Source organism: Leiobunum rupestre, chromosome 4 (assembly GCF_980474605.1).
Source record: "Leiobunum rupestre chromosome 4, qqLeiRupe1.1.hap1, whole genome shotgun sequence".
In the NCBI taxonomy this organism is placed as follows: domain Eukaryota; kingdom Metazoa; phylum Arthropoda; class Arachnida; order Opiliones; family Sclerosomatidae; genus Leiobunum; species Leiobunum rupestre.
This window is the reverse complement of record NC_143387.1, coordinates 6,181,317-6,205,380: the sequence shown is the minus strand read 5'-3', so window position 1 is coordinate 6,205,380 and position 24,064 is coordinate 6,181,317. Positions and strand designations below refer to the sequence as shown.

At 35.5% G+C, this 24,064-nt stretch overlaps 1 protein-coding gene and 1 long non-coding RNA gene across 3 annotated transcripts; both read right to left on the bottom strand.

The window, feature by feature from the left end:
• Positions 1–12,724: 12,724 nt before the first annotated feature.
• Positions 12,725–13,197, bottom strand: LOC149945950 (uncharacterized). Its single transcript, XR_016480317.1, has 3 exons — positions 13,109–13,197; positions 12,904–13,035; positions 12,725–12,803 (listed from the first exon to the last, which is right to left on the bottom strand). It is a non-coding gene; the product is annotated as an uncharacterized LOC149945950 (long non-coding RNA).
• A 3,290-nt stretch (positions 13,198–16,487) lies between these two features.
• Positions 16,488–22,225, bottom strand: LOC149945949 (cytoplasmic polyadenylation element-binding protein 3-like). 2 transcript variants are annotated; one of them, XM_090171904.1, is made up of 7 exons: positions 22,137–22,225; positions 21,173–21,326; positions 19,535–19,594; positions 18,823–18,932; positions 18,144–18,258; positions 17,866–18,044; positions 16,488–16,972 (listed from the first exon to the last, which is right to left on the bottom strand). In XM_090171904.1, exons 1-7 carry the CDS (start codon positions 22,137–22,139, stop codon positions 16,751–16,753), a joined length of 843 nt encoding a protein of 280 aa, XP_090028030.1. In that variant the 5' UTR covers positions 22,140–22,225; the 3' UTR covers positions 16,488–16,750. The 2 variants fall into 2 exon arrangements, with proteins under 2 accessions (XP_090028030.1, XP_090028029.1); XM_090171903.1 differs by having other exon boundaries at positions 16,490–16,972; positions 21,173–21,331; positions 22,137–22,219.
• Between the last annotated feature and the right edge of the window lie 1,839 nt (positions 22,226–24,064).

Below are 24,064 nucleotides of genomic sequence, written 5' to 3'. Positions count from 1 at the left end.
TTTTCCTAGTTTTATTAGTTTTATTGAATATCTGATATATTTGATAATTGAGTCACAAAATACAATTAAATTCTTTAAACAAGTTTAGTTTTGCCTTTTAAGTGCCGAAAAAGACGCCAACTACTTTTACCGGATTACACGTTTACACCACATTTCTGTAAGCGAGCTTGTGTTATCGAAACAAAATCTTAGTAAAAGCCTATTTTATGAAAAAAAAATTGTTGGGAACTCCGCCGCAAAAGGTAAAAATCAAATTTAGTTCGATTCAACTTAAACGAGTGCACCTCGTTTTTCTCACTAGAGAAGGACTAAACCTTTTCATGGGTAATTTTTGTTGAAAATTCTTTATATATTGTAAATCCCGTATTTGCATTCGCAAATGTAGGCTTTGTCCTTAACCGACTTTCCTTTTACTTCAGAGTGTTCTCTCGCTGTTTTGAGCCATCGATGCTGGGGAAGATAAGGATGACTGATCCTCGCTCGCGTTGCGCACCTTCGGAATTGTCCGAAATATTATAAAAAAAAATTAATCAGAAACGATGTATAAATTAAACGTGGTAGACGTTTAAAATTAGCTTTATAAATTTACATAACTTCAACACATAACTAAATTAAAATGTATGTAACCATTTAGGTTCACTTTTCCCCTCACTCTTGACCAATATTTAATAGGCCGTCGAAGTGCAAAAACGAACTGGTCTTGACCATTTTGTTGTGTGTATATACGATACCAGTTTAGCTTTTTACTGATAGTTATTCTTGAGTATTCCTAAAGTTTAAAATGCCAAGGTTCCTAGAACAGTGGCGTAGCCAGGGGGGGGCGCACAGGGGGTACATGACCTCCCCCCCGATACGTATGGTCGTACGTACAAATATTTTATTTCTTTTCCTTTTTTTCAATGGTGTGACCCCCCGAAACAAAATCCTGGCTACGCCACTGCCTACAATTCGAAGATCTAATAAATAAAAGCAATCCCATTTTTTAAATAGTAATTAAAATTAACGTTAGCTTAAAATTAAAATAACTTTTGACTGTCACATAAGAAACGAATATAGTTTATACAGATAATAGAAATTGTTCTACCCTCGCTTTACATTATAAAATTAAGTAAATATATTAATATTTATCTTAAAATAAATAATAATCTAATGACCGTGGTGCAATACAAACCCCCATCTCTTCCCAAGCCAAGATCTTTCCCAAAACTTTCACGAGGTATACGTGGAACAAAAGACAAGACCATCAACCTTCCCTCAGCTCACGTCATCGGTTGCCTCACAAGACACCAGTCAAAATTAACTAATGACCCGTGTAATATTATTTTATTCAAATGCGATTTTTTGTCAAATATTATTTTATTCAAATGTGATTGTTTGTCAAATATTATTTTATTCAAATGTGATTGTTTGTCAAATATTAATTTATTCAAATGTGATTGTTTGTTAAATATTAATTTATTCAAATGTGATTGTTTGTTAAATATTATTTTATTCAAATATTATTTTATTCAAATATTATTTTATTCAAATGTGATTTTTTTGAAAATAATATTTCATTCAAATGTGATTTTTTTAAAAATATTATTTTATTCAAATATTATTTTATTCAAATGTGATTTTTTTGAAAATAATATTTCATTCAAATGTGATTTTTTTAAAAATAATATTTTAATCAAATGTTATTTTATTCAAATGTGATTTTTTTGAAAATAATATTTCATTCAAATGTGGTTTTTTTAAAAATATTATTTTATTCAAATATTATTTTATTCAAATGTGATTTTTTTGAAAATAATATTTCATTCAAATGTGATTTTTTTAAAAATAATATTTTAATCAAATGTTATTTTATTCAAATGTGATTTTTTTGAAAATAATATTTCATTCAAATGTGATTTTTTAAAAAATATTATTTTATTCAAATATTATTTTATTCAAATGTGATTTTTTTGAAAATAATATTTCATTCAAATGTGATTTTTTTAAAAATAATATTTTAATCAAATGTTATTTTATTCAAATGTGATTTTTTTGAAAATAATATTTCATTCAAATGTGATTTTTTTAAAAATATTATTTTATTCAAATATTATTTTATTCAAATGTGATTTTTTTGAAAATAATATTTCATTCAAATGTGATTTTTTTAAAAATAATATTTTAATCAAATGTTATTTTATTCAAATGTATTTTTTTTTCAATTGTGGTTTTTTCATATTAATGTGATTTTCTTTCAAGTATACTACCATTCTAAAATATTGCGAATTTGAATATATTGTTCCTGTATTTTAATTTCGTTGAGCTCCGCAAGGAGCCGCTCTGTTCAAAAAGAGTTTAGTTCAACTACCGCAATAAAAACCTGTAAACCTGTAAACCGGTTTTTGACTTCGACTCAAACTATTCGCCACCATAGAATCGGAGTAAAATGACGTATTAGCCTTACTCTTTGTAGTAGAGTTCTTGAATCAAGACGGAGATCATATAGTAAAAGCGTAATAAACTTTATTTACATTTAGTTAAATGAAGATCAGAATCGTACTGCCGTTTATGTATACAGGCAGATCGTATTTATTGGAAATAAAACTAGCCAAATTTAATCACATGATTGTTTACATTTTGAGCGCCATTTAGGCATTTTACAACAACTTCATGTTCAGTTTCACAGGCTTTTTAACTTCTCGATTGGAGCGTGTAGTTAGGACCCCTTCAGTCATGGTTTCATCTTCATTCCGTTGGAATTGAGGGCACGTAAGTGTGAAGCGTGAAAGGGGAACCTTTAAGGCATATGAATGGTCAGTTAAACGTGGGAAGGCATCAACTGTCATGGGAAGTATGCAGGATCCGGAGGGGCCGGAAACTGGAGGAGAAGGCTCCTGTTTGTCTCTCTCAATCTGATTGGCCCGATTCTGTGGTGGTAGTGTTGGCCGGCATTATGGCAACGTAATTCAAGGGATTTGGACAGGAACACCTGTCTTCCCTGTGCTCATATGAATACAATCTGTGCTGTCAGCTTGGATCCTGGTCGGTCGTACGAATATCTTCAACCGGTTGTTGCGGCATCCGCAAAAGTGCACCGAACCCAGTCCGGATAACAAACGCCATGATTTGGACCGGTTTCCAACTTTTATGGGAATCCTGGTAATATACGTTGTCGCTAAACTTCAGCTGAAGTGGACTGGGTGGTTCTCTTCCTCTTTCATAATGGCCTGGCGCCTGTGATTCACTTGCTCCCTTATATGACTAATTGGCAATTGCCCGTGGTCAATCTCGATGTCGACCCATGATATAGTACTGTAGTTTCTCACACGCATTGACGAGCCAAGGAGCTCTCGCTCAATCTGTGCATATCGACGCTGTGTATCAGTAAACTGGGTTGACGCATACTCAACTGGTCTATCATCTTGGATAATGGCAGCGCCTATACCGTTACGACTAGCATCAACCGTAATTCTGCAGCGTTTTTCTGGATTAAAAGCAGCACGAACCGGAGCAGACGAGAGAAAACATTTGAGGTTATCGTATGTTGCTTGTAAATTGGCGTTCCATAAAAACTCTGCGTCCTTTTTTTGGAAGGGCCCGTAGATGAGCAGCTTGTTCGGAGTATGACGGTAGAAATCGGGAAATATAATGCATCATTCCCAGAAAACGTTGGAGTGCACGCCGGTCGTGAGGAGGCGGAAACTCAGTAATTGCCCTTATGCGTTCCGGATCAATCTCTCCCTTCTATGGGCTAATGATATGACCTTAGTATTTGATTCTAGGAACAGTCAGTTAAAGCTTCTTCTTGTTGAACTTCAGGCCAGACGCTAGTGCACGTTCAAGGACAGCAGTGAGGAGTTGAGCGTGATGCGTATCCTCCTTCGCCTTTAATAAAAAATCTTCCGTGGAAATATGCGTGCCTAGAAACTCATCTCTAGGAAAAAAATAATGCATTACTTCTTGAAAAACTTTGGACGCCGTACTTATGCCATAAGGCATACGGATATATCAAAATGTCCCAAATGGGGTGGCAAAAGTACATAAAAATAAGCTCCGTTTTGTAAGCTTCACCTACCAGAATGCGCTTCTCACGTCAAGGACAGTGAGGAGGTGGCTCCATGTAAACTAGCAAAGATCTCCTGGGCTGTCGGCCCGGGGAAATGCTTCCGTTTTATGACAGTTTCCAACTTGTGGGCGTCTAAGCAAATACGGATCCGTCCATTCTGTTGACGCACTATAAGGTTGGCTTTTGTAAGAGGGGCGCGAAGGTAAGTTTCAACCACTTTTTTATTTTTCAAATATATTTGCTTATAGGTTTTTTCATCATTTTCTTTGGAATGGCAACTGCCTTAATTGCTTTGTTAGTACTGTTGCACAAATCTCTAGGCTTTTGCTTTGAATTAAGCAGTTAATTAACTTGTGGAGTTTGTAATTGGTTAAGCTTTTTGAAACATTACGATATTTTAAAAAATATATAATTTATATAGTGTATACGTAAGAAGATGAAATTTATTTATATAGTGGTAAATATTATTTACATAAATAAATTAAATATATTTATATAGTGGTTGCATAAATAAATTAAATATATTTATATAGTGGTTGCATAAATAAATTAAATATATTTATATATATAGTGGTTAAATAAATAAATTAAATATATTTATATAGTGGTTAAATAAATAAATTAAATATATTTATATAGTGGTTACATAAATAAATTAAATATATTTATATAGTGGTTACATAAATAAATTAAATATATTTATATAGTGGTTACATAAATAAATTAAATATATTTATATAGTGGTTACATAAATAAATTTAATATATTTATATAGTGGTTACATAAATAAATTAAATATATTTATATAGTGGTTACATAAATAAATTAAATATATTTATATAGTGGTTACATAAATAAATTAAATATATTTATATAGTGGTTACATAAATAAATTAAATATATTTATATAGTGGTTACATAAATAAATTAAATATATTTATATAGTGGTTACATAAATAAATTAAATATATTTATATAGGGGTTACATAAATAAATTAAATATATTTATATAGTGGTTACATAAATAAATTAAATATATTTATATAGTGGTTACAGAACGAACGTATGTAACGAACGAGGTAACGAACTATATTTTATTTTAGACGAAACTATAAGTTCGATTTGGAATTATAATAAGAAATGTGATTAATCGTCCAGAGTACTTTTATCTCAAAACGTAATTTAATCTTTTTAATAACGATTTAATCGACTTAGTCGTGATTTCATCAAATAAATCACTAACTAGATTTAATCCTAATTTAATCGGGATTTCATCTAATTAATCATTTTAATCATGATTTCATCTAATTAATCATTCTAATCATGATTTAATCCCCCTTTAATCCTTTTAGTCATTTTAATCGCATTTAATTGATCAAGCGCGCAGTTTTAATCATGGGAGTTATCTGCCCCTCGTTCGTTTTGGAGTTTAAGACACAAAACCCGGGCCCCAAAACCATGAAATAGCAAGTAATGCGAAGTTCGGAATCTTCCTTGAGTTCAATTGTTTCCATTTATTAATAAACCCAATAGCAAATGCTAAAATTGCACTATCGAACTAGTAGAAGTTTACTTAGTCCTAGAATAATTTTATTAATGCCAAGTTCCATTATTTCAAAGAATCGACTTTAATCGACACTAATAAACATGGTTAGAAATTTTTGAAACAAGCAACTTGTACGAGGTGAATGCCAATTCAGAGTATTTTCCCCAATGGATGCGGGGATAGTGCTTCTTATTTTGGAAAGCGCACAAGACCAAAATACGAGTGTTCAGGAAACTGCTGAAGGCACGGAATGGTACTGATACAGTTTTAGAAAAAATGTACAATTACAATACCACATCGAAGGTTTTGCCAAAGCTGTACTTAATGAGAACTAATACTAGTTGTGTAGGCGTTATTTAACTTTATCTCCTCTGAACGCAATAGGTCATTAGGTAAATTTAAATATCATTATTTGACCTTTTGGAAAGATAGCGAGGCCCTTTAGGCTACGTTCTTTACTATAAAAGGTAGCGCTGTATCGACGATTAGTTATTTTGTATTAAAATTTAAAATAAGTATGGCGCATTTTACTAATTCTGAGTACGTGGATATGCTCAGGGAAATAGTGTAGAAGCCCAAAGAAAGTACCGATTACAGTTCCCTCAAAGATCGTTTTTACATTGACGCACATAGAGAACATGGCAGTGGCGTAGCCAGGATTTTGTTTCAGGGGGTGCACACCATAAAAAAAGTAAAAAAATATTATTTGTACGTACGACCAAACGTTTCGGGGGGGGGCATGTGCCCCTCCCCCTGGCTACGCCACTGAAACACGGACAAACTCGTGAGAGAGTGCAAACTTGTTTTTGATGAAAACATGTTATTCTATATGATTCGTCTTACAAGGAGACTACCCGAGGTGGTTATCACCGATTTTGTTGAAACTCGGGGGTTAGGTAGTCCTTAGGGAAGTATGAAAATTGGCAAAGGGAAAAGTTGCAATGGGCTTTAGTTTTCCCATGGCAACCGAAAATGTTTTTGATCTCTCAAAACAAAAAATCTCCATTTAAAAAAGCATGGGATTTTCTCAGTTTCACAGGGTACTTACTTTTATTTTCAAAACATACCCAAAAAGATTAATTTGACCTATTTTGGGTAAAATTGATCTATGATTTTGGCTAAAATTGATAAATGTTGGTTAAATTTTAACAAAATTTGGGTAACCTAGAAAATCCCATGCTTTTTTAAATGGAGAGGTCAAAAACATTTTGGGTTGCCATAGAAAAACTAAAGCCCATTGCAACTTTTCCCTTTGCTAATTTTCAAACTACCATAAGGTCTACCTAACCCCCCAGTTTCAACAAAATCGGTGATAACCACCTCGGGTAGTCTCCTTGTTAGTTAAGTGAATTACTTTACAAAAGTGGATTTAAACAATAATTACTTTAGGTTCTTAACATTGTCGGAAACGATCCTGGGACTAGTACGTGGCGAGTTGGGAAACATTTGGCTGTAAATCACGTTATGGTTTGGCGAATTCTATATGGTCATCAATTTCATCCTAATCACCTTCAAAAGGTTCATATTGGCGCGACATTTTCTTTAAGGTGAATAGGTCGCGGTCAACCAGTTGTGTGGACAGCTTGATCTCCCGATTGAAAGCCTGCCGACTTTTACCTCTGGGGCTGTCTTAAAGACTTAGTTTACAAAATAAAAGAGTAATTAAAAAAAGCATGTTTAGAAATAACAAGCAACATAGATAAAAACTAAGTAAAAACAGAAGACCAAACTAAAACCTGGGAAGCGCAGCCAGAAACGCCACCAAAGAACGAACAAATGCCGGCCAAGGACGACCCTTGGGGAAAACCGAAAAAGCGAGTAAAGAGGACAATGTTGAGGCAAACGAAGGGCCCTCACACTTATGACACTTGATACTTAGATCTTTTAATGACGTCAGTTATTGTCATTATCGTTTCACAATTGAAAAACCTAATGATTACAAAATTGAAGCAATTGTAAACATTCCCATCCCATGTAGCACAAAGTAGTCGGCCCGACTGCTTCGAATTTTGTCGGGAAGACGGTGTCGGATGTGCTGTCCATTCAGTGGCAACTGAAGAGTCGGAATGTCCTACCCAGCCTACTGTTGGCCGACTGATTTTAGATATACTGTCGGCCCGACAGTATAACGACCCTTTACCGACTCAGATTTGTTAGGTTGGCCGGCAGTCGGCATCAAACTATATTTTAAACGAATTGAAAAAGCCCTCAATACGACTGCAGAGCCGACTTCAAAAATGCGAGTCGGAAAAGAGTCGTTTTGCTGTCGGGTCGACTGTATAAGTAAAATCAGTCGGCCAGCAGTAGGCTGGGTAGGACATCCCGACTCTTCAGTTACCATTAAATGGACTGCACAACCGACACCGTTTTACCTAACAAATGAGTGTAAAATACGCCTTATAGTTGGTCGACTTAGTAAAGTTTCCCTTTCACAACTAGCGATTTCTACGTCGGCCTACTGCAGTTTAATACCAGGTTTTCAGTCGTCGCGTCGGCCTACGGCAACTAAACACACGCCTTTTGGTCTTTGGCCCTATATGGATATTTTGAACCGTCGAATTTATACAATCGGTTAACCCTAATTTGTCTTGCAGATTGTAAGGTCAACAATTATCTATATAGCTACAAGGTATTACCAAAACTGTATATATAAATTCCAAACTTACCAAAATAAAATTTATAATACAAAATATATTTATTAAAAAACGTTTAAAAAGTAAATATGGTAAGATAAAAATTTTAGATCTTTTGATAAAGGATAACAATCTTTGTCCTATATGGCTTGCACGTGCATTTTGTTTACAGAGTGCTACTACAAAATTTTTACGTTTAATTATCTAAATTATTTAAAATCATTTTCTTAAGACTTTAAAGAACAAAATAGTTAAAATAACATGGATTATGGAAATTTGGCAAATCCATCTACATAAAACTAAGATTTAAATTCAAATCGGCTATTTTTAACCAGGGTTGGCAAAATCCTTGTTTTTTTTAAAAAGAACAAAAACAATGTTTTTTATTGTTTTAAACAAGATTCATTGTTTTAAACTGTTTTTAAAGCGAACAATAAAAAACACATAATAAACAATAAAAAACTATGTTTAAAACACGTTTTAAACTAATCATTATACTTATGAATCACGAGTAAACTCATTTAAAGTAATATTACGTATCATTAAACGTATTATCATAAGTGGCATAATTACCCTAAGTGTGTCAATAAGATGAATTTTTCCATGATACCTTGTTTAACGAAATTGACGTAAATGACGTCATTTTTCCAGTGACGAAATTTACGTAATGTGTTTGCGAAGCGGCGTCTGCGGCGCGAGCATTAAAAATACCATATAGAGTACTTGAACGGAATTCGCGAGTCCTACGGTTCTTTGGTCTGTTTAGAACAAGCTCAAATTGAAGATTTTCTGTGGGAAAGGCTCCTATTGGCACACTTAGGGTAATTATGCCACTTATGGTATTATAAATAAACTCACAGGGAGAAGAACCAATGAGTACACGCTTATTTAAACGAGCCAAGAATTTCGCTAAGCGTTGTTGACCAACCATTGACGGCCTTAGGGTTTTCGATGCCCCATGCAAATACTACCTAACCCGTAGTAGGGTTTTTAATATAGCTATCATCCTGGAATTTTTGGTCGCATAGAACTAAGAAAAGGGAAAATATCCACCCATTGTTTTTAGTTTTGGTTTATTGAAATGTGCACGTCTGCAGTCATAAATCATCACAAATAAACAATGTTACATAAAATAAGATTTTAGGTACCTCTATAATCTTAAAACTTCCATCACGTCATAAAATTTCTAAAAAATCGAGAAAGGGGACCGAAATCCCTTGATTTTTATCTTGGAGTGCCGCCTAGTCGGTTTTAGCCCGATCTGTCCAGACCGGCCGTGCTTCTTGTTACTTAAAACCCGGCACAATCCGACTAAACAGCAACCCTACTTTTATCTCGTGCATAGGTAGTGTCCCAAATAGATGTATATTGGCAGCTATATAAATTCTATTTAAACAAAAAGACAAAATTCAATGCGCTCGTAGGATTTTTGCACTGGTAGGAAATTTATGAAATCATATCGAGCCTTTTCAGTCGCTCTTTTCAGAGAATCTTTAAATCAAACTACCCGTTATAAATACAATTTACATTTCTTAGAGCCTTGGAATGGTTTTTTCTACCTTTTCCCTCATATTGAATAACGAAAATCTTACAAAAAACAATGAAAATTTACCTTATAAAAAACATGTTTAAAACAGATAGTTTAAAACGTTTAAAACAAATTGGTGTTTGTTTAAAATAATTGTTTTAAACGTGTTTTAAACACTTGTTTTAAACCTTTTGTTTAAAACTTGCCAACCCTGTTTTTAACAATAGGTACTTTTGTTTTTTTTTTGGGTTTTGTTTAACAGTTCAAATTAGAACTAAGAACTAAAAAAACTTAACTAAAGGGGATTTTAAAGAAATATTTAGGGCGTGTTTCACATGTGCCTTTAAAATTATCTATTCCTTATTGTCTCTATTTTTTATTTCATCCCTCCCTCCTTCTCGATCCTTTGTGTTTCACCCAAGCTTTCATAACTTGTTCGACATCATATTCCTTTGTGGAACTGCGTCTGAAATTAAATAGAGGCAGACAGCTTGAATATTTATCACATTTGGACAGATCATATGATAGCGGCCTTTAGTTTTAATTCCCGGAAGGCAATTTTGCCATTGGCATCGTTCCAATTCATTTGAAGAGCTAGTTCATGAGCCGTGGTGTTTTTAAAAATTATTCTTCTTGCATCATTTGAATGTCTTCCTCCTCAAGATCCCAATAATATTACCTAAGGATTTAATTTTTAACTATTAACAAGTTAATACTATAACCTTATTATGTTAAAAATATATCGGAAATCAATTGTCCAGTTGAAAATAGGAATTAATTATGGGATATATTTCCCAAAGTTTACGTTAAAATACGTTCGAAAGAGTTGTCGTAACTAACGTTAGACTAATGACTAGACGTTGCCCGTTTTCAAAATGACAATGACTATTGTAAGGAAGAGAGCAAAGGCCTAAACATTGTTCTTTCGCCGTTTAAATCTTATCTTTACGTAACATATTCTAATCTTCCACATATATTTTATTTTGAATTATTAAAACGTCTTACCTTTAGTCTTGTATTGAAACCAAAAATATAATTTTAAATTAAACTTTTTCGAGAAGAAAATGGTCCGACTTTCCCCGACAATCTGCCCGATTCCCGAAACCAAGACTGCGCTTGGACTCCTGTTGCGCGTTCCGATTCTTCCGAACGTAACGGTTTTCTCTCGAAAGTGTATCACGTGGTATATGTACGACCTTGCCCTTCTAGCTATTTAGAAGTGTAGCTGCGTAGGTGGAACCAGAGATACTGACAATATAGAGATATGAAACTCCACCTGAAAAGCGACCCCCGGAATTTTAAAAAAATCCTGAGCGGAGCGACGCCTAACGGCCGGGAGAAAGCGTATTTTTCGAAATCCCAAACAGCGGATTTCAGACGCAAAAATGTATATACGCGTTTTGGCTTAGAAATTATCATCTTGAGGGTTTGTATCAATAAAGAAATATGCCTGGAAGTAATTGTTCTGTAAAATTTTGTAACAGTTCCAAAGTAAAGCAAAGGATCTCCTTGTTTAAGTTTCCAAAAGAGAAAGAACGGTGGGAAAAATTAATTAATAGCTATTGTTAGGCCTACCTTTAATATGTGGTTTTTCAATAAACTTAGCTCTGAGAAATAGCTGATAATGTCGGAAGAAGCTATCTTTATTTGAAAGATGCGATACATTTACATCATAATAAAATATGCGCCCTACATTGAGGATTCTTGTTTTATGAATAGTAAAACCAAAAACAGACTGACATCAAACGCTATTCCAACAATATTTTCAAATGAATTTAAGCCAACAAGTAAAAATTGAGTTTTAAGTATTGTTTATTTATAAGTTAATTTAAATGAAACATATTTCCCAAGGGAATGATAATTTAGCTAGTTGCTCAAACGTAAAGGTTCCGGAGAACTTAGTAGAAAATGATATAAAGGACAATCATAAAACCACTGGTACGATGAAATTTATACATTGGTAATGGGGTCATATAAATAGAATCTAGTAAACTGTCTGTAGAAATGGTGGAAGAGCGTAGGAACCAGGGGGGGGGCAAGGATTGCAATGCACCTCCCTAGAATTTTACTGGGAGGGGCAACTAATGTTATTCCCCCCTCTCAGTTAAAATCTTCGCAAGGCTCAAATTATCATTTTAAAAGCATAGAAAGCTTATAGAACCTCAACTGTGTTTAAATTTCAGTCTTTTCCCGCCAATGTATATAGTAGAAAAATGTACAAATGCATTCGGAAAAGCTACACTCCATTAAAAATTCAAAACCATTCTTCAGACCCCTTTGGGTTTCACTTTGCCCCCTCCAACTTCTAGAACGTTCCTACGCCCCTGAAGAGCGCAACAATATTATCAGTTGCAGCAAGTTCCAGCGAAACTATATCTACAGAACAGGATTGTAAACAGTTTCATTCAAAACAACTATTAAATTTTAACATGATTTTCTTTATCAGTGGAAATTCCTACAATTGAAATTCAGCAGGCTACTAAACCTAATATCGAGACAAATTCCGTCTTAACATTAACTTATATAAGACCCATATAATAATTCCAGATGATTATGATGAAAGTCTTCCATCAGCAAATAATTATTATCCCAGGGCATGTTCGGAGGAAGACTTTAAAATTTGTAAAAGTTCACTTGAAAGCCAAGGGCCTGGAAAACAAAACAAACTATCTTACATTTCAGGATATGTCTTATCTCGTTGTAATAAAAACCACAATTGTGAATAATGCAAAACCAAACTTGTAGATGAAAAACAAACACTCAACCAGTCAAATATATTAGCATCATTTAAGTCTCGTGATACATCAACATTCAGTGGCTTGACAATATCAACTGAAAGATTCCAGAGCAACGTATCTGAGATCAAGGATAAGTTTGATAAACTTTTCCCAATGGTAATACAAATGAATAAAGTCAAAGAGAGGATTACCAGAATTATTTCAAGAACAATCGATCAATCTTGGTTTATTTCAAAAGATGAGATGCATCAGCATGTTCCATGTGTTGATTACTTGAAAGAAATAATCAATTTTTTTGTACAACTTTCCATTCCTAGTACATTGGAAAAACATAATTTAAACCACAAGTATGACAAAGCCCAGAAACATCTAGATCGCAAATTACTTAAGGTTCAACATTAACAAATACTTACCAAACATTTGAGTCGTTAACCATTTCGATAACATATACTTGGATTAATAATATTCCAATTATTTATCCCAGAAATACCCTTGGATTAATGATCATTAATTTAACCTCTGGCCCTGATTCAAGTAACAAAGGTCTAAAATAACATAAAAAATAGTTAATATATGAACTTTCTTAAAATAATTAAATATAATTAATTAAAAACTTACTTTTTATCTTATCTTAATAAATTGTATTGAAAATCCTCTAAGCAATCGTATTTCTTTATTAAAGCTGCACATATGATTCATTGAATTTCATTCAAAACGTAAACCTACTACAAATAAACATGGGAAGAAAAAGCTTTCTCCCGGTTGATAGATGGCGCCGACGTTAACGAAAAAAAAAGGGGGTCGCAGCGATGTATAGGGAGTTTCATATCTCTATATTGTCAGTATCTCTGGTGGAACCGTGGAAATAGTGTTTGGGCCAATTCCGATCGGGACTTTCTATGGGACACTTTTGAATTTTAAAAGTGAATGCGCTAGCCGTCGTTGCAGTACTAATATAGTAAAAACATGTCTCTTAAATAATAATATAAATAAGGGGTGATATTCCGATGTCTTAAGTATAGTTTACAAAATATAACTGTCTATTTCAGACGAACTTAAGATCAAAAACCGTCAAATATATGAGGCCGTCGTAATTCAACCATAGACAGTATATCCCTAAGGGGACGAGAAATCGCCTATCTTCCACTGCATTAACGTCGCTGTTTCTCTCACTGACGCTCTGTTATTGAAAGAGGGGGAGGGGGAACACGTAAGCTTCTAAGCGCTTCAAATGACCTTGAAAGTTCTCGTTTTTAAAGTACGGCCGTCTTTATTCAGTTGGGGCCCTAGCATCTACATGAACTCTTGCAGCTGGCCGCAAAGCGACTGTGATAGGGTCTAAAAATCAGAGCGTATTCTCGTCCCCTTAGGGATATATACTGTCTATGATTCAACGGAATAGCACAGTAGCTAAACAACTAGTCAAAACCACTCCTCTTGGGCCTACCTTTGACTCTACTAAATTTCCAATCCCTTTTCAACCCCCCTCTTAATATTTACATACATGAACCCGTCCCTTGGCAAATTTCTGGCTACGCCACTGGAATAGCAAATACCAAACCAATTTTAACCACTCAAAGAAGTATTGGTGTAAGGTCGGGCTTGAAGGTGAAACGTTGTGTGTGAAGTCTTCAGTCGGTAAACCCTACAATATTTTGACCAGAGTATTGCCTAGACGTAATTTTACATTCTAATTTCTACAGTCGGCAAAGAGTCGTAAAATTGGACCAATATTATTATCTGTAATAAAAATATTGGTCGATTTTACCAACTTTAAATTTAGAGGTGGAAAAAAGTCGGCAAATGCGACTTATCTGAAACTGACTGTCGGAGAGCCCGACTCATGCATAACTGTTTGAATAACAGACGGCAAAGAGTCGAAAAATTAGACCAATATTATTATCTGTAATAAAAATATTGGTCGGTATTGCCGACTTTAAATTTAGAGGTGGAAAAAAAGTCGGCAAATGCGACTTATCTGAAACTGACTGTCGGAGAGCCCGACTCATGCATAACTATTTGAACAACAGACGGCAAAGATTAGGAAATTTGGACCACATTTTTTCACTTATTTCATATGTCGGGCTTGAGTCGGTTGCAGTCGGGGGAACCGACTTGACTGTTATCCGACTATCAGACTCTTAACCGACTACTAACCAACAGTGCTGTGCTACATGGGATGTACCAATTCCCGTATTCAACAGTAACAAGTACCAATCCGTGTCCTCAACAGTTAAAATACGTTTCAGAATCCTCAACAGTAAAGGTACCATTCCGTTTCCTTAACAGTCGTATTTCACTTTTGTGCGCTTTCCAAAATAAGCACTATTCCAGCATCCATTGGGGGGGGGGAGGTGTTTTCATAAAATCCGGCTATGTTTCCCCCGCTCCCCCCGACAAAAATTGCCCCCTCAGTCTTTGATGGGAGCTCAGTTCAGTACGTTACAATTCGAAAACCATCGGCGCGAGTCGCATGAATGTTCGTCAACAAGCTGGCAAACAGTTTCCCGAAAAATCAGTAAAACCCCAAGACTATAGACTGTTACATGTCGCTTCACCATTAAAAAAACAGTTGAATAATAAATGGTAATAATTGGGTTCGAGGCAGGATACGGAACTTCCCATTACTGGCTATTTATTTGTTTTAAGGCCCGGTTTTGTGGTTCTAAAACTAAAGCATTTGTGGACCCATGTTTCAAGGACAATTTTCCTTATTAGGACCCAAAGAACACGCTTTTAAATTTAGGAAATACTTAACCGTAACACCCTGTATAAAGATAACTTTCGTCACTTTATTTGGGCATCAAAACTCAAAGCACCATTGAAACGTCTAAAACGAATTGACGCTAATTTTACCTCCTTAAGAATTGACAACCGCCGAGAAAATAATTTCGAACCTTGAGTAATAGAATATTAATTTGTGAAAAACACTTTTAAATTATTTTGCTGCAGAACAATTGAGGTAACCCGTGATCTCTGAAAAGGAAATAGCCCTGCCACAGATTCGACAATAAAACCCGTTCCTATCTGCGCCCCTTCAATATTATCTTTATGGGAATATGATCTTACACACTTGTACCTTTTATGTTACTTACATGAAACTTTTCTGGAACGCGTGGAACAACATTTTCCTGTTTAATTCAAAAGTTTAAATATTCCATACATAATTTCATAACCTTCAAAGCTAACAACATAAGGAGACACGGAAAATAATGGGGTCTTGAACAATATTGTTTTCCCCACTTCAGCGCCTTCTTAAAACTTAATTTGATTAGTTTCACTTAATAATTCAATTAATCCTAATTGTCAAGTTTAAACCGTTCCTTTTTTATTAGTTTTTGTTTCTGCTTGGCATAACGCGTAAAATCGTCAGTAAATAAAAGTTTCTTTTAGTAATGTCATCTTTGGATTTACTATACCAATTTTCCTTTGGCAATGTCGGAGCTTCAACCACCATTTTATTTGAATCGCATTTCGCGGGAAAATCCTTTCTAAAAAGGCCCCAACACAAACAAAAGGGCGGCCAAATGAAAACGGACAGAAAACTTTGACCGGGACTCTACATTATGTAGAGTCCCGGTCAAAGTTTTCTGTCCGTATATTGAGATTATGACGTATGTATATATATGTAGACTACATATATATACATACGTCAAAATCTCAATATACTGCAAAGGGTAAAATATATATAGAGTAAATTGGCACCTGAACATGATAGATAAGCCGTTTTGGGCTTTAGATTAAGGCCTAAAACAAAAAACTTTAAAAGATGCACTTAAATTCCCGTAAATTGAGCGGCACTCTAGCTTTCCGGTAAGAGCCGTGAAAATCCGGCTTCAACTGGCAACAACGATTTAGAAAAATATTTTGAAATGAATTTCAATATTTTATTTCAAATATTTGACGATAAAGGTTATGATATTCTATACGTGTAGCATACAGATATTAACTAGTGATAGATCCTTTTTAAAAGAGATTTAATAAACGTCGATGAGATAAGTTCCTATATGACAAAATAATTTGCTCAACGAAATACTTGTAAAACTTTTATTTCAATAAAATACCCATGCAATACACTATTAGTGTACCAAAATCTACATTAATTGCAAAATAGATGAAATATATCACATTGATTTATCACTTTGGTCAGAAGTAAAACGGTAATAGTAAGTCGAATTTTTTTCTTAATTAGAAAATATGTACACAATTTTAAAATCAACTACTACTTGAGTAGGAAATCAAATACTAAAAGAACTAAAACTAAATGATAGCCGAGCAAAAAATGAACGGTTTCGGTTCGTAGTTACTCCGCAAGAACACGACATGCTTGTCCGGTTTGTTCCGATGAAGTTCGTTCCAGCAACGCACGCAAAAGTACTTCGGGCAGTGGAGGTCCGCGCAGAACCACACGGCCTTGTGGCCTTCGTCGTCGGAGCACACCTCGCAGATCTGATTGTCCCTGAAATATGGACTGATCGTCACCTGTTACGAGAAACATCTTATATGAACTGTTTGCTACCCTGGCACTTAGATTCTACTTTAAATTGATATGAATAGAGATATTCACAAATTGTTACGGGTAAACAAACATTTCGAGCAAGTGATTTGAATCTAATGCTTATGCTATGTTACGGAAAATTCGCCGTCCACTTTGTAAACGGAAGTTAGCAAGACGGATTCTTAAAGTTAAATTTTAGCTCGCACTTATCGAGCACTTTTTTCTTGGCATAGTAACCTTCATAATAGCTTAAAAATTTCAGAATTTTGATATTTACGGTCCACAAATCTTATATTCCGTGATAAACAAGGTGCTATGAGAGATGATTTTACTAAATGACACCAATTTGAACGTAGTGTATTATTATGAAAATAAACTAACACTACGTTAAGCGATGTCTAATTGAAATCTTGGCACCCAGGAAATAAACTATCTTTAGATTTCGCGGATTTAGTGGTTTGGAAAATTTCCACGTTACAGTCTTATACTGCTAATACTTGTGCTATTTAGAAGTCAACATCTAGTGTGCATTTAATTCAGTGGCGGACACCGAAAAAACTCTATGGCGGGGGGGGGGGGCGCAAAAAGGCATCTTGAGCCAAGGGTATAAAACAAATAATCCTGTCACATGCAAAGCTTAAGCGTCAAGGGGGGACGAACGCCCCCGGCGCCCCCCATATGTATCCGCCACTGATTTCATTCAACTTTCTCTACGCTTTTGACGATAGTTACGTACGTATTTGATAACTGTTTGGCTTGAAGTGAAATTAACAACCGGTATGATGAATTAACTACCTGCCACAGGTGTCAGCTATTCCACCGCTCCCCTGGCTGCCACATCGCAGAAGTGTTAAATCGGAGGCTTTTTGTCACTTACATTTGTGAATTTGCCATTGTCGGAGAACGGTATCGTTTTGGCCGTCAAAGCGTTGAAATGACTCATGTACGTGTAGAAGGAGACCGTGGCTGTTCCAGTCGGGAAATCCAGCTGATCCGTTTCGACGGAGACGCGAGAAACGCACCCAAACCGATCTCCAACCAAAGACCCAATTTCGACTGAAAGAGTAACAGCATTAATAATTTTGGAAATAGCTAATCTTAAAGAACTTCCGGTGTTATATGGCCCTTCAGTGGGTGAAGACATCATATTCTTACTTGCGGTAGAGGTGCTGGGGAGTCCTGACAATAAAACAGTTTGCTCTTGCGGAAATGGAACGTTGATCTTGAAGACGCATTGCTTATCGAGATGTTTCCACGGACGGTATCGAACCTGGATTTTTTTATTAAATTTTATTGATATTTTATGAATCCATATCAATGTATTTATTCAGCGGTACACATTCTTGGAAAGTCAAGTGTTGTTAGTCATAACTAGCTTATACGACTAACATTATGTTGGTTTCACCGATATGAAAGTTAGGTAAATAGGTATTCCCATTTAATAAATAGCTCTATTGCTCTATACAATCTAAAAAGAGGACCCAATATCCAAAACCCATTAAAGTCCAAATTTTACGACGATTCGAACCATATCTCAAAGCTCAAAGTTAAAATTTCGCTTGCACCAATTCAAACGCTACTACCCCCATGGGATTTGCCTCATTTTAATTTATTCATCGCATGGTTTCTTTGATAAACTATTCGTTAGTGGGCCACGACTGAATCTTCTGGTACAACAGGACACTCGTAGAGACTAATCACCCAAAATTCGATCAACAACACTCCTAGTCGCAAAATTACAATTATCTGAGTCTCCATATAAAATTATATTTAAGAAACTCTCCCTTTAAGGGAAAATGACAGTTTAAAAGGCATTTAAAAAAATGGCACCTACCGATTTTTTTTCTCCGTAATGATATACGTATTGATTCAAATCATTCACGGTGCTGTCTTCGATTAAAGAAAAGACTGATTTGCACTCTTCAAACGTTATCAAAGCATAATCTAAAATGAGTTAATAATTTTTGATATCTCGCCCTTGAGGTACGTTAAAACTTAACGTTTTAGATCTATTGGACAATCACGAGACCAACATTTTGGTACGAAACCCACGACTTCAATTTGTAAGACATGATATGGGTCACTTGGTAAATATAATTTAATTTGCTCAAGATGGCGCTTGTCAACACAAAATAATATCGGCGTTAAGCATGCTCGGTGGCACTTTCCTATTAACACCTGCCATCAATTGGGTATCGCGTTCGGTTATAAAATATAAGTGGGAAAGACCCTCGTGTCGTTAGTGCCATCTTCAGTGCGCTTTTAAAGAAATGAGAGTCGTAGGATACGTAACCAAAAATATTAAAAATTGGGTCCCTTGAAAATAAATTTTAAAAATGATAGGTATTAGGTCAGTGTTAAAACTTCAATGCTAACCTTGGCTTTTACAATTTTACCTTCGTTATAATTACTGATTAGAGTTATTTAGTTGATTGTTAAAATAAAATCTTTTGTTAAGAAGCTACAATTTAGCAGACAACAGTTTCTAGGCCTTTTCGCTTGCAGAAATCGGTTCTTTTTAATATAACAAGATTTCGTAGCAATACCTTTGCACTTCCATTGAATATCGAATCTACCGTAGCTCCGCAATTTCAGAACCACAACTTCTAAAATAAAAAAAAGAACAAGGTACATATGTTAGTGGATAACTTTATATCGAAGAAGTTCAAAGATAAAGTTCTTAATTTCGGGTAAATACCCAATCTAAACGATAGTTTTCCAAAATTTAGGAAAATCAGCTTATTTACCATTTATATTTCGTAGTTTAGCAGAGTACTAGAATAATTGGCTCTAGATACTTCAAATAAAAGTAGAAGCGCGTGCTAACTTTAATAATATTTTCCTAAATCCACATGGCTTAAAACTTATAATCATGCCGACGTAATTTATAACAATTTTTGGTTTTAAATCGTTTGCTACTTACCACTACCTTTTGGTGTTCAATAATAACTACTAAGATGGTCAACAATTTACCACCTTACGACGTAGAAAATACCAATAGGTGGTAGATATTAATCCCAAAAAATATTCTGGTAGCACACCGAAATTAAGGAATGGATTTTCCACACGAAATTAAGTGTTAAGATGATGATCGCGTTGAACAAAATAAATGATCTAAATTAATAAATGAAAAAACGTTTTTATTTCAGTGATAAAACAGAAACACTTATGGCCTAACCTCCATGTTTTTATCTACACCAAAAGACCGATGCAATCTTAATTGCCTTAAACGTCTTACCACCAGGTACCATAAAAACGTATGAAACCAGACACTTGCGAATTTATGCAAGGCAGTTGGAAGGGTAGGAGATATTTCCACTATAAACACTAGCAGGGCCGTCTTAAGGCCTGGGCTAAGTGGGCTACAGCCCAACGCCTCCAGCCAGTTGGGCGGAAAGGCCATCCATACTCTAGGGATAAGGGATTAGTTAATTAAATATTATTTATACTCATTTATATTATGTATCTTTTAGTTACGTCTAAAGTAATTTGACTCATCGCCACATCGCGTATCATACGGTACCAACAATTTCTAAAACCTAACAGCGAGTCACTGTCAGTAAAAATCTTATTTTCAGTAGGATTATGTTATACTTTAGAAATTAAAAGCTTTGGTTTGATTATTGTGTAGTTCAATTTAGACAACGGACATATAAAGGGTGACCGTTGGGGATCGCAAAGGTCTTAAGAAATAATTTAGCCCATGGCCCCAAAAGGTCTTAAGACGGCCCTGAACACTAGTTATCTAGATAGCTCAGTTAAATAAATCCAAGTTAAATGGTAATATTTCTGAGATTGAACTAAAGTAAGAATTTTCAATATGGCATTGTGCCGCGGGCCCGCACTCCACCCTCTTATGTTATCGGTAGTTCCATAAAATGCCCAGTTATAAGGTTCATAGCCAAAATGGGTGACCAACCGATATCAGCAGCAAAGAACCCTACTGATGACAGACACCTATGACGCTAGTCATGCAACCCACCAAGAGACCTACTTCAAGCACAGCCGTGTGATTAAGGATGCTTGCTTTAGTATCACCGACCGACATCCAGCCCACACAAGGACGAGAGTCAACGCCTAGAAGTAAAGGTACCTAAAAAACGGAAAAGCGAGGGCCACACTTGGAAGCAGCTCCACTTTTCCCCTGCTGCAATTATTTTTAAAAGTACACAAAAGACCAGTACCTAGGTTGCGGTTGAAGGGCAAGTTGTCAAACAAGACTCTCCTGGAGTACATCTGGTCCTTCGGTGCCGCGTCTGGATAGACCGTAATCAGCGACAAATGTTTCGGTCTCGAAGGCAGTTCCGGCATTCCCGCACTTCTCAATTCCCGCAAGAACTGCTCTGCAAGGAACAACATAACGTTGACATACACCAGTTCTTATCTCCCCAAACTTTCTAGGTCTTCCGAAATTGCATGCTTTTAATACATACTATAAAATAACACAAGCCCACTTCAAAGCTAGAAAGTCTTGTTTTTACGAAATCTAAAAACAGTAGTACCGAAATTAAGTTTTTTAGAATTGGACGATCTTCACCTCGATATTGGTGACCTCAACCTTTAAAAAAATGTATTTCTAAAACGTACGAAAATCATTAAAAAAACAACTTACATTATGATTCGACATTAAAGGGCGATCTCGACCTTCAGAGGAACATTTTTAACGAAACATTGAGGCCCCCCTGGTCCAAAATTAATGTCTGTCGGTAAGTTATCTCTCCAATCCAACAGTGGCTATCGCCTTCTGTCGTGTAACATATTAATTGAAATATCTAACAGATAGGCCAATAAACCTTTTTTTATTTCTAGATATACTTTATATTTGGTTTACGCCAACCGGCCTCGGTGCCAATTATACACACTTTTTAAATGTTATATTATATAATTGGTAAAAATCTTTTAGGCAAAGAACACCACGTTGATTACCAATGGGAACGAACCCATTCTAAAATACTCAATTTCCGGCAAAATACAAACCAATATTCAGACTTAAATTGTAATCGTTTATAAAAAGACCCGCTGTATTATCATTCTTCAATTAAAGGATTGTAACATCCGCTGTTACGAACTAAAATAGAGGGCTTCTTAGGTTGCGTTAGTAGAAGCCCAGCTTCAGATATGAAATATTCATAATAATAAAATACATACCATAGTGTTTGATTAGGAGATTAACCATGTTTGTGAATAGATTCTCGGGAAAGCTAAACTCGTAAGCAATGTGCCTCCCACTCAATATAGTTAATTGCAGCTGACTTCGTTATAAAATCATCCACTCTTGTCTTCGACTATTAAACGTTGTTTCAGGGAATGTGAAGACCGAATAGTGAGAGATAATTAAAGTGAAGTCACTATTTGGAGCACCTAATAATTCCTTTATGCAGCGCCGCCGACAGCAGAGCAAACGTAATCGGTCTGACGCCTCCTGACAATTAACTCTCGCGTTATTCTGAGTATGGGTAGTGCTGCTATGCCTTCATCTTGCGATCTAGCGCCTGCAATTGTCAATTTGGAGAAATTAGCCTAAATTTTTGCGACATTATTGATCTGTGTAGCAATGGAGGAAACACAAACTAATGCCAAATTCAAATAAAACGTAAAAATAATGTATATATTACATTTCATCCACCACAACCCTCTAGTGGGTTCCAAAGAAAGACCCTGAGCAACTGGCTGCCAAAAGCTAAAAGCGTCTGCTTACACACCATATAATTAGTTTCTGACGGCAATCAAAAGAGGGCTTAGCTATAGCTTTTGGTCTGAGACTGACGGCTGGGCTGATTAAATAAATGTGTGAAGTAGTCGAAATAATTATTGGTAGTTATGTTCGAAGCGAGGTAAAATTCACTTTTCAATTCCATAGAGCCACTTAGCGGCCAACGCAAGAAGCTATTTAGTACAATATTTCCGTCTGCTGCAGAGCTAATTTGGCATTTTAAAACACAAGGCGTACGTTGTGGATTAGTGACTTTCAGCAACCCATTTCTACGCGTAAACGCGAACGTCTACGTCTCTTCCCGATGTGTGGGTCAAAATTTCAATCAGCAAAAAGTTTTCAAAATTTTTTACGTCTCGCGAAGTAAAATACGGTGCCATCTATGTTTCAAATTGGATACTGATAAGTAGAACCTAGCGCCGCCGATATTTTATTTATTCACTTTATTCTTTTTTTTTTCATTCACGCCCCTGCCGCTGAAAAAAAATCAACGCCGCCGCCGGGTGTTTTTCGCCAAAAAGCCGCCGACCGAAATTAAATCGGCGCAATGCTTTACTGAAAAAAAGTGGCACACAACATTTTGTTTGCAGTACTACCTAACTAGTTAAATAAATGACCTTAGTTGTTAGTTTCACTCGTCGTCAGATAAATTTGTCGGATCTGACGAAGTCGTTTGCGTTTACGCCTAGAAATGGGTTGCTGAAACTCTCTATGTTATGCGAAAAGTGAATTTACTAGCGATAAAAATACGCAAACTTGAAAATAAATACCGGTTTAAGGCGTACGACTTGTACGGCTAAAGCCTGGTTTTCATAGAAGCTTTTAGCGTCTAAAATTTGGCGAGAGCTAGAAATAGTTCAAAATTTCGCTAGCGCTATGTGCGACGTGGGAGCAGGCGGACGCAGTACGGCGACGAAGCCCGTAATGCAGTCTGTCTTGTTAATAGCTCTCAGTAAAACCTTTGCATGTGAAGAATAGGATATGTCACACTTATGTAAAAATATAATATACACTTACGGTATTACCATTAGCCCCCCAATGGAAACCAGTGCGAAATTGACAACATGTACAACAAGAAAAAGCAATCGAAGTGATTAATAAGAGATAAGCCAATTTTTTGGAATCGTCAATTGAAAGAACATAGCAACCTTATTTGCTTACATTGTAATGCAAACACGGACAAATGTAGAGGTCACTGTGAATGCAAACACGGACAAATGTAGAGGTCACTGTGAATGCAAACACGGTCAAATGTAGAGGTCACTGTGAATGCAAACACGGACAAATGTAGAGGTCACTGTGAATGCAAACACGGTCAAATGTAGAGGTCCCTGTGAATGCAAACACGGTCAAATGTAGAGGT

Coding starts and splice junctions, on each gene's coding strand:
- LOC149945949 (XM_090171903.1), bottom strand. CDS start 22,164: ATGGTTAATCTCCTAATCAAACACTATG. Junction 21,332..22,136: donor TCTCCTAATCAAACACTATG/GTATGTATTTTA, acceptor TGTTCCTTGCAG/AGCAGTTCTTGCGGGAATTG. Junction 18,933..19,534: donor TATTCAATGGAAGTGCAAAG/GTATTGCTACGA, acceptor AACTCATTTTAG/ATTATGCTTTGATAACGTTT.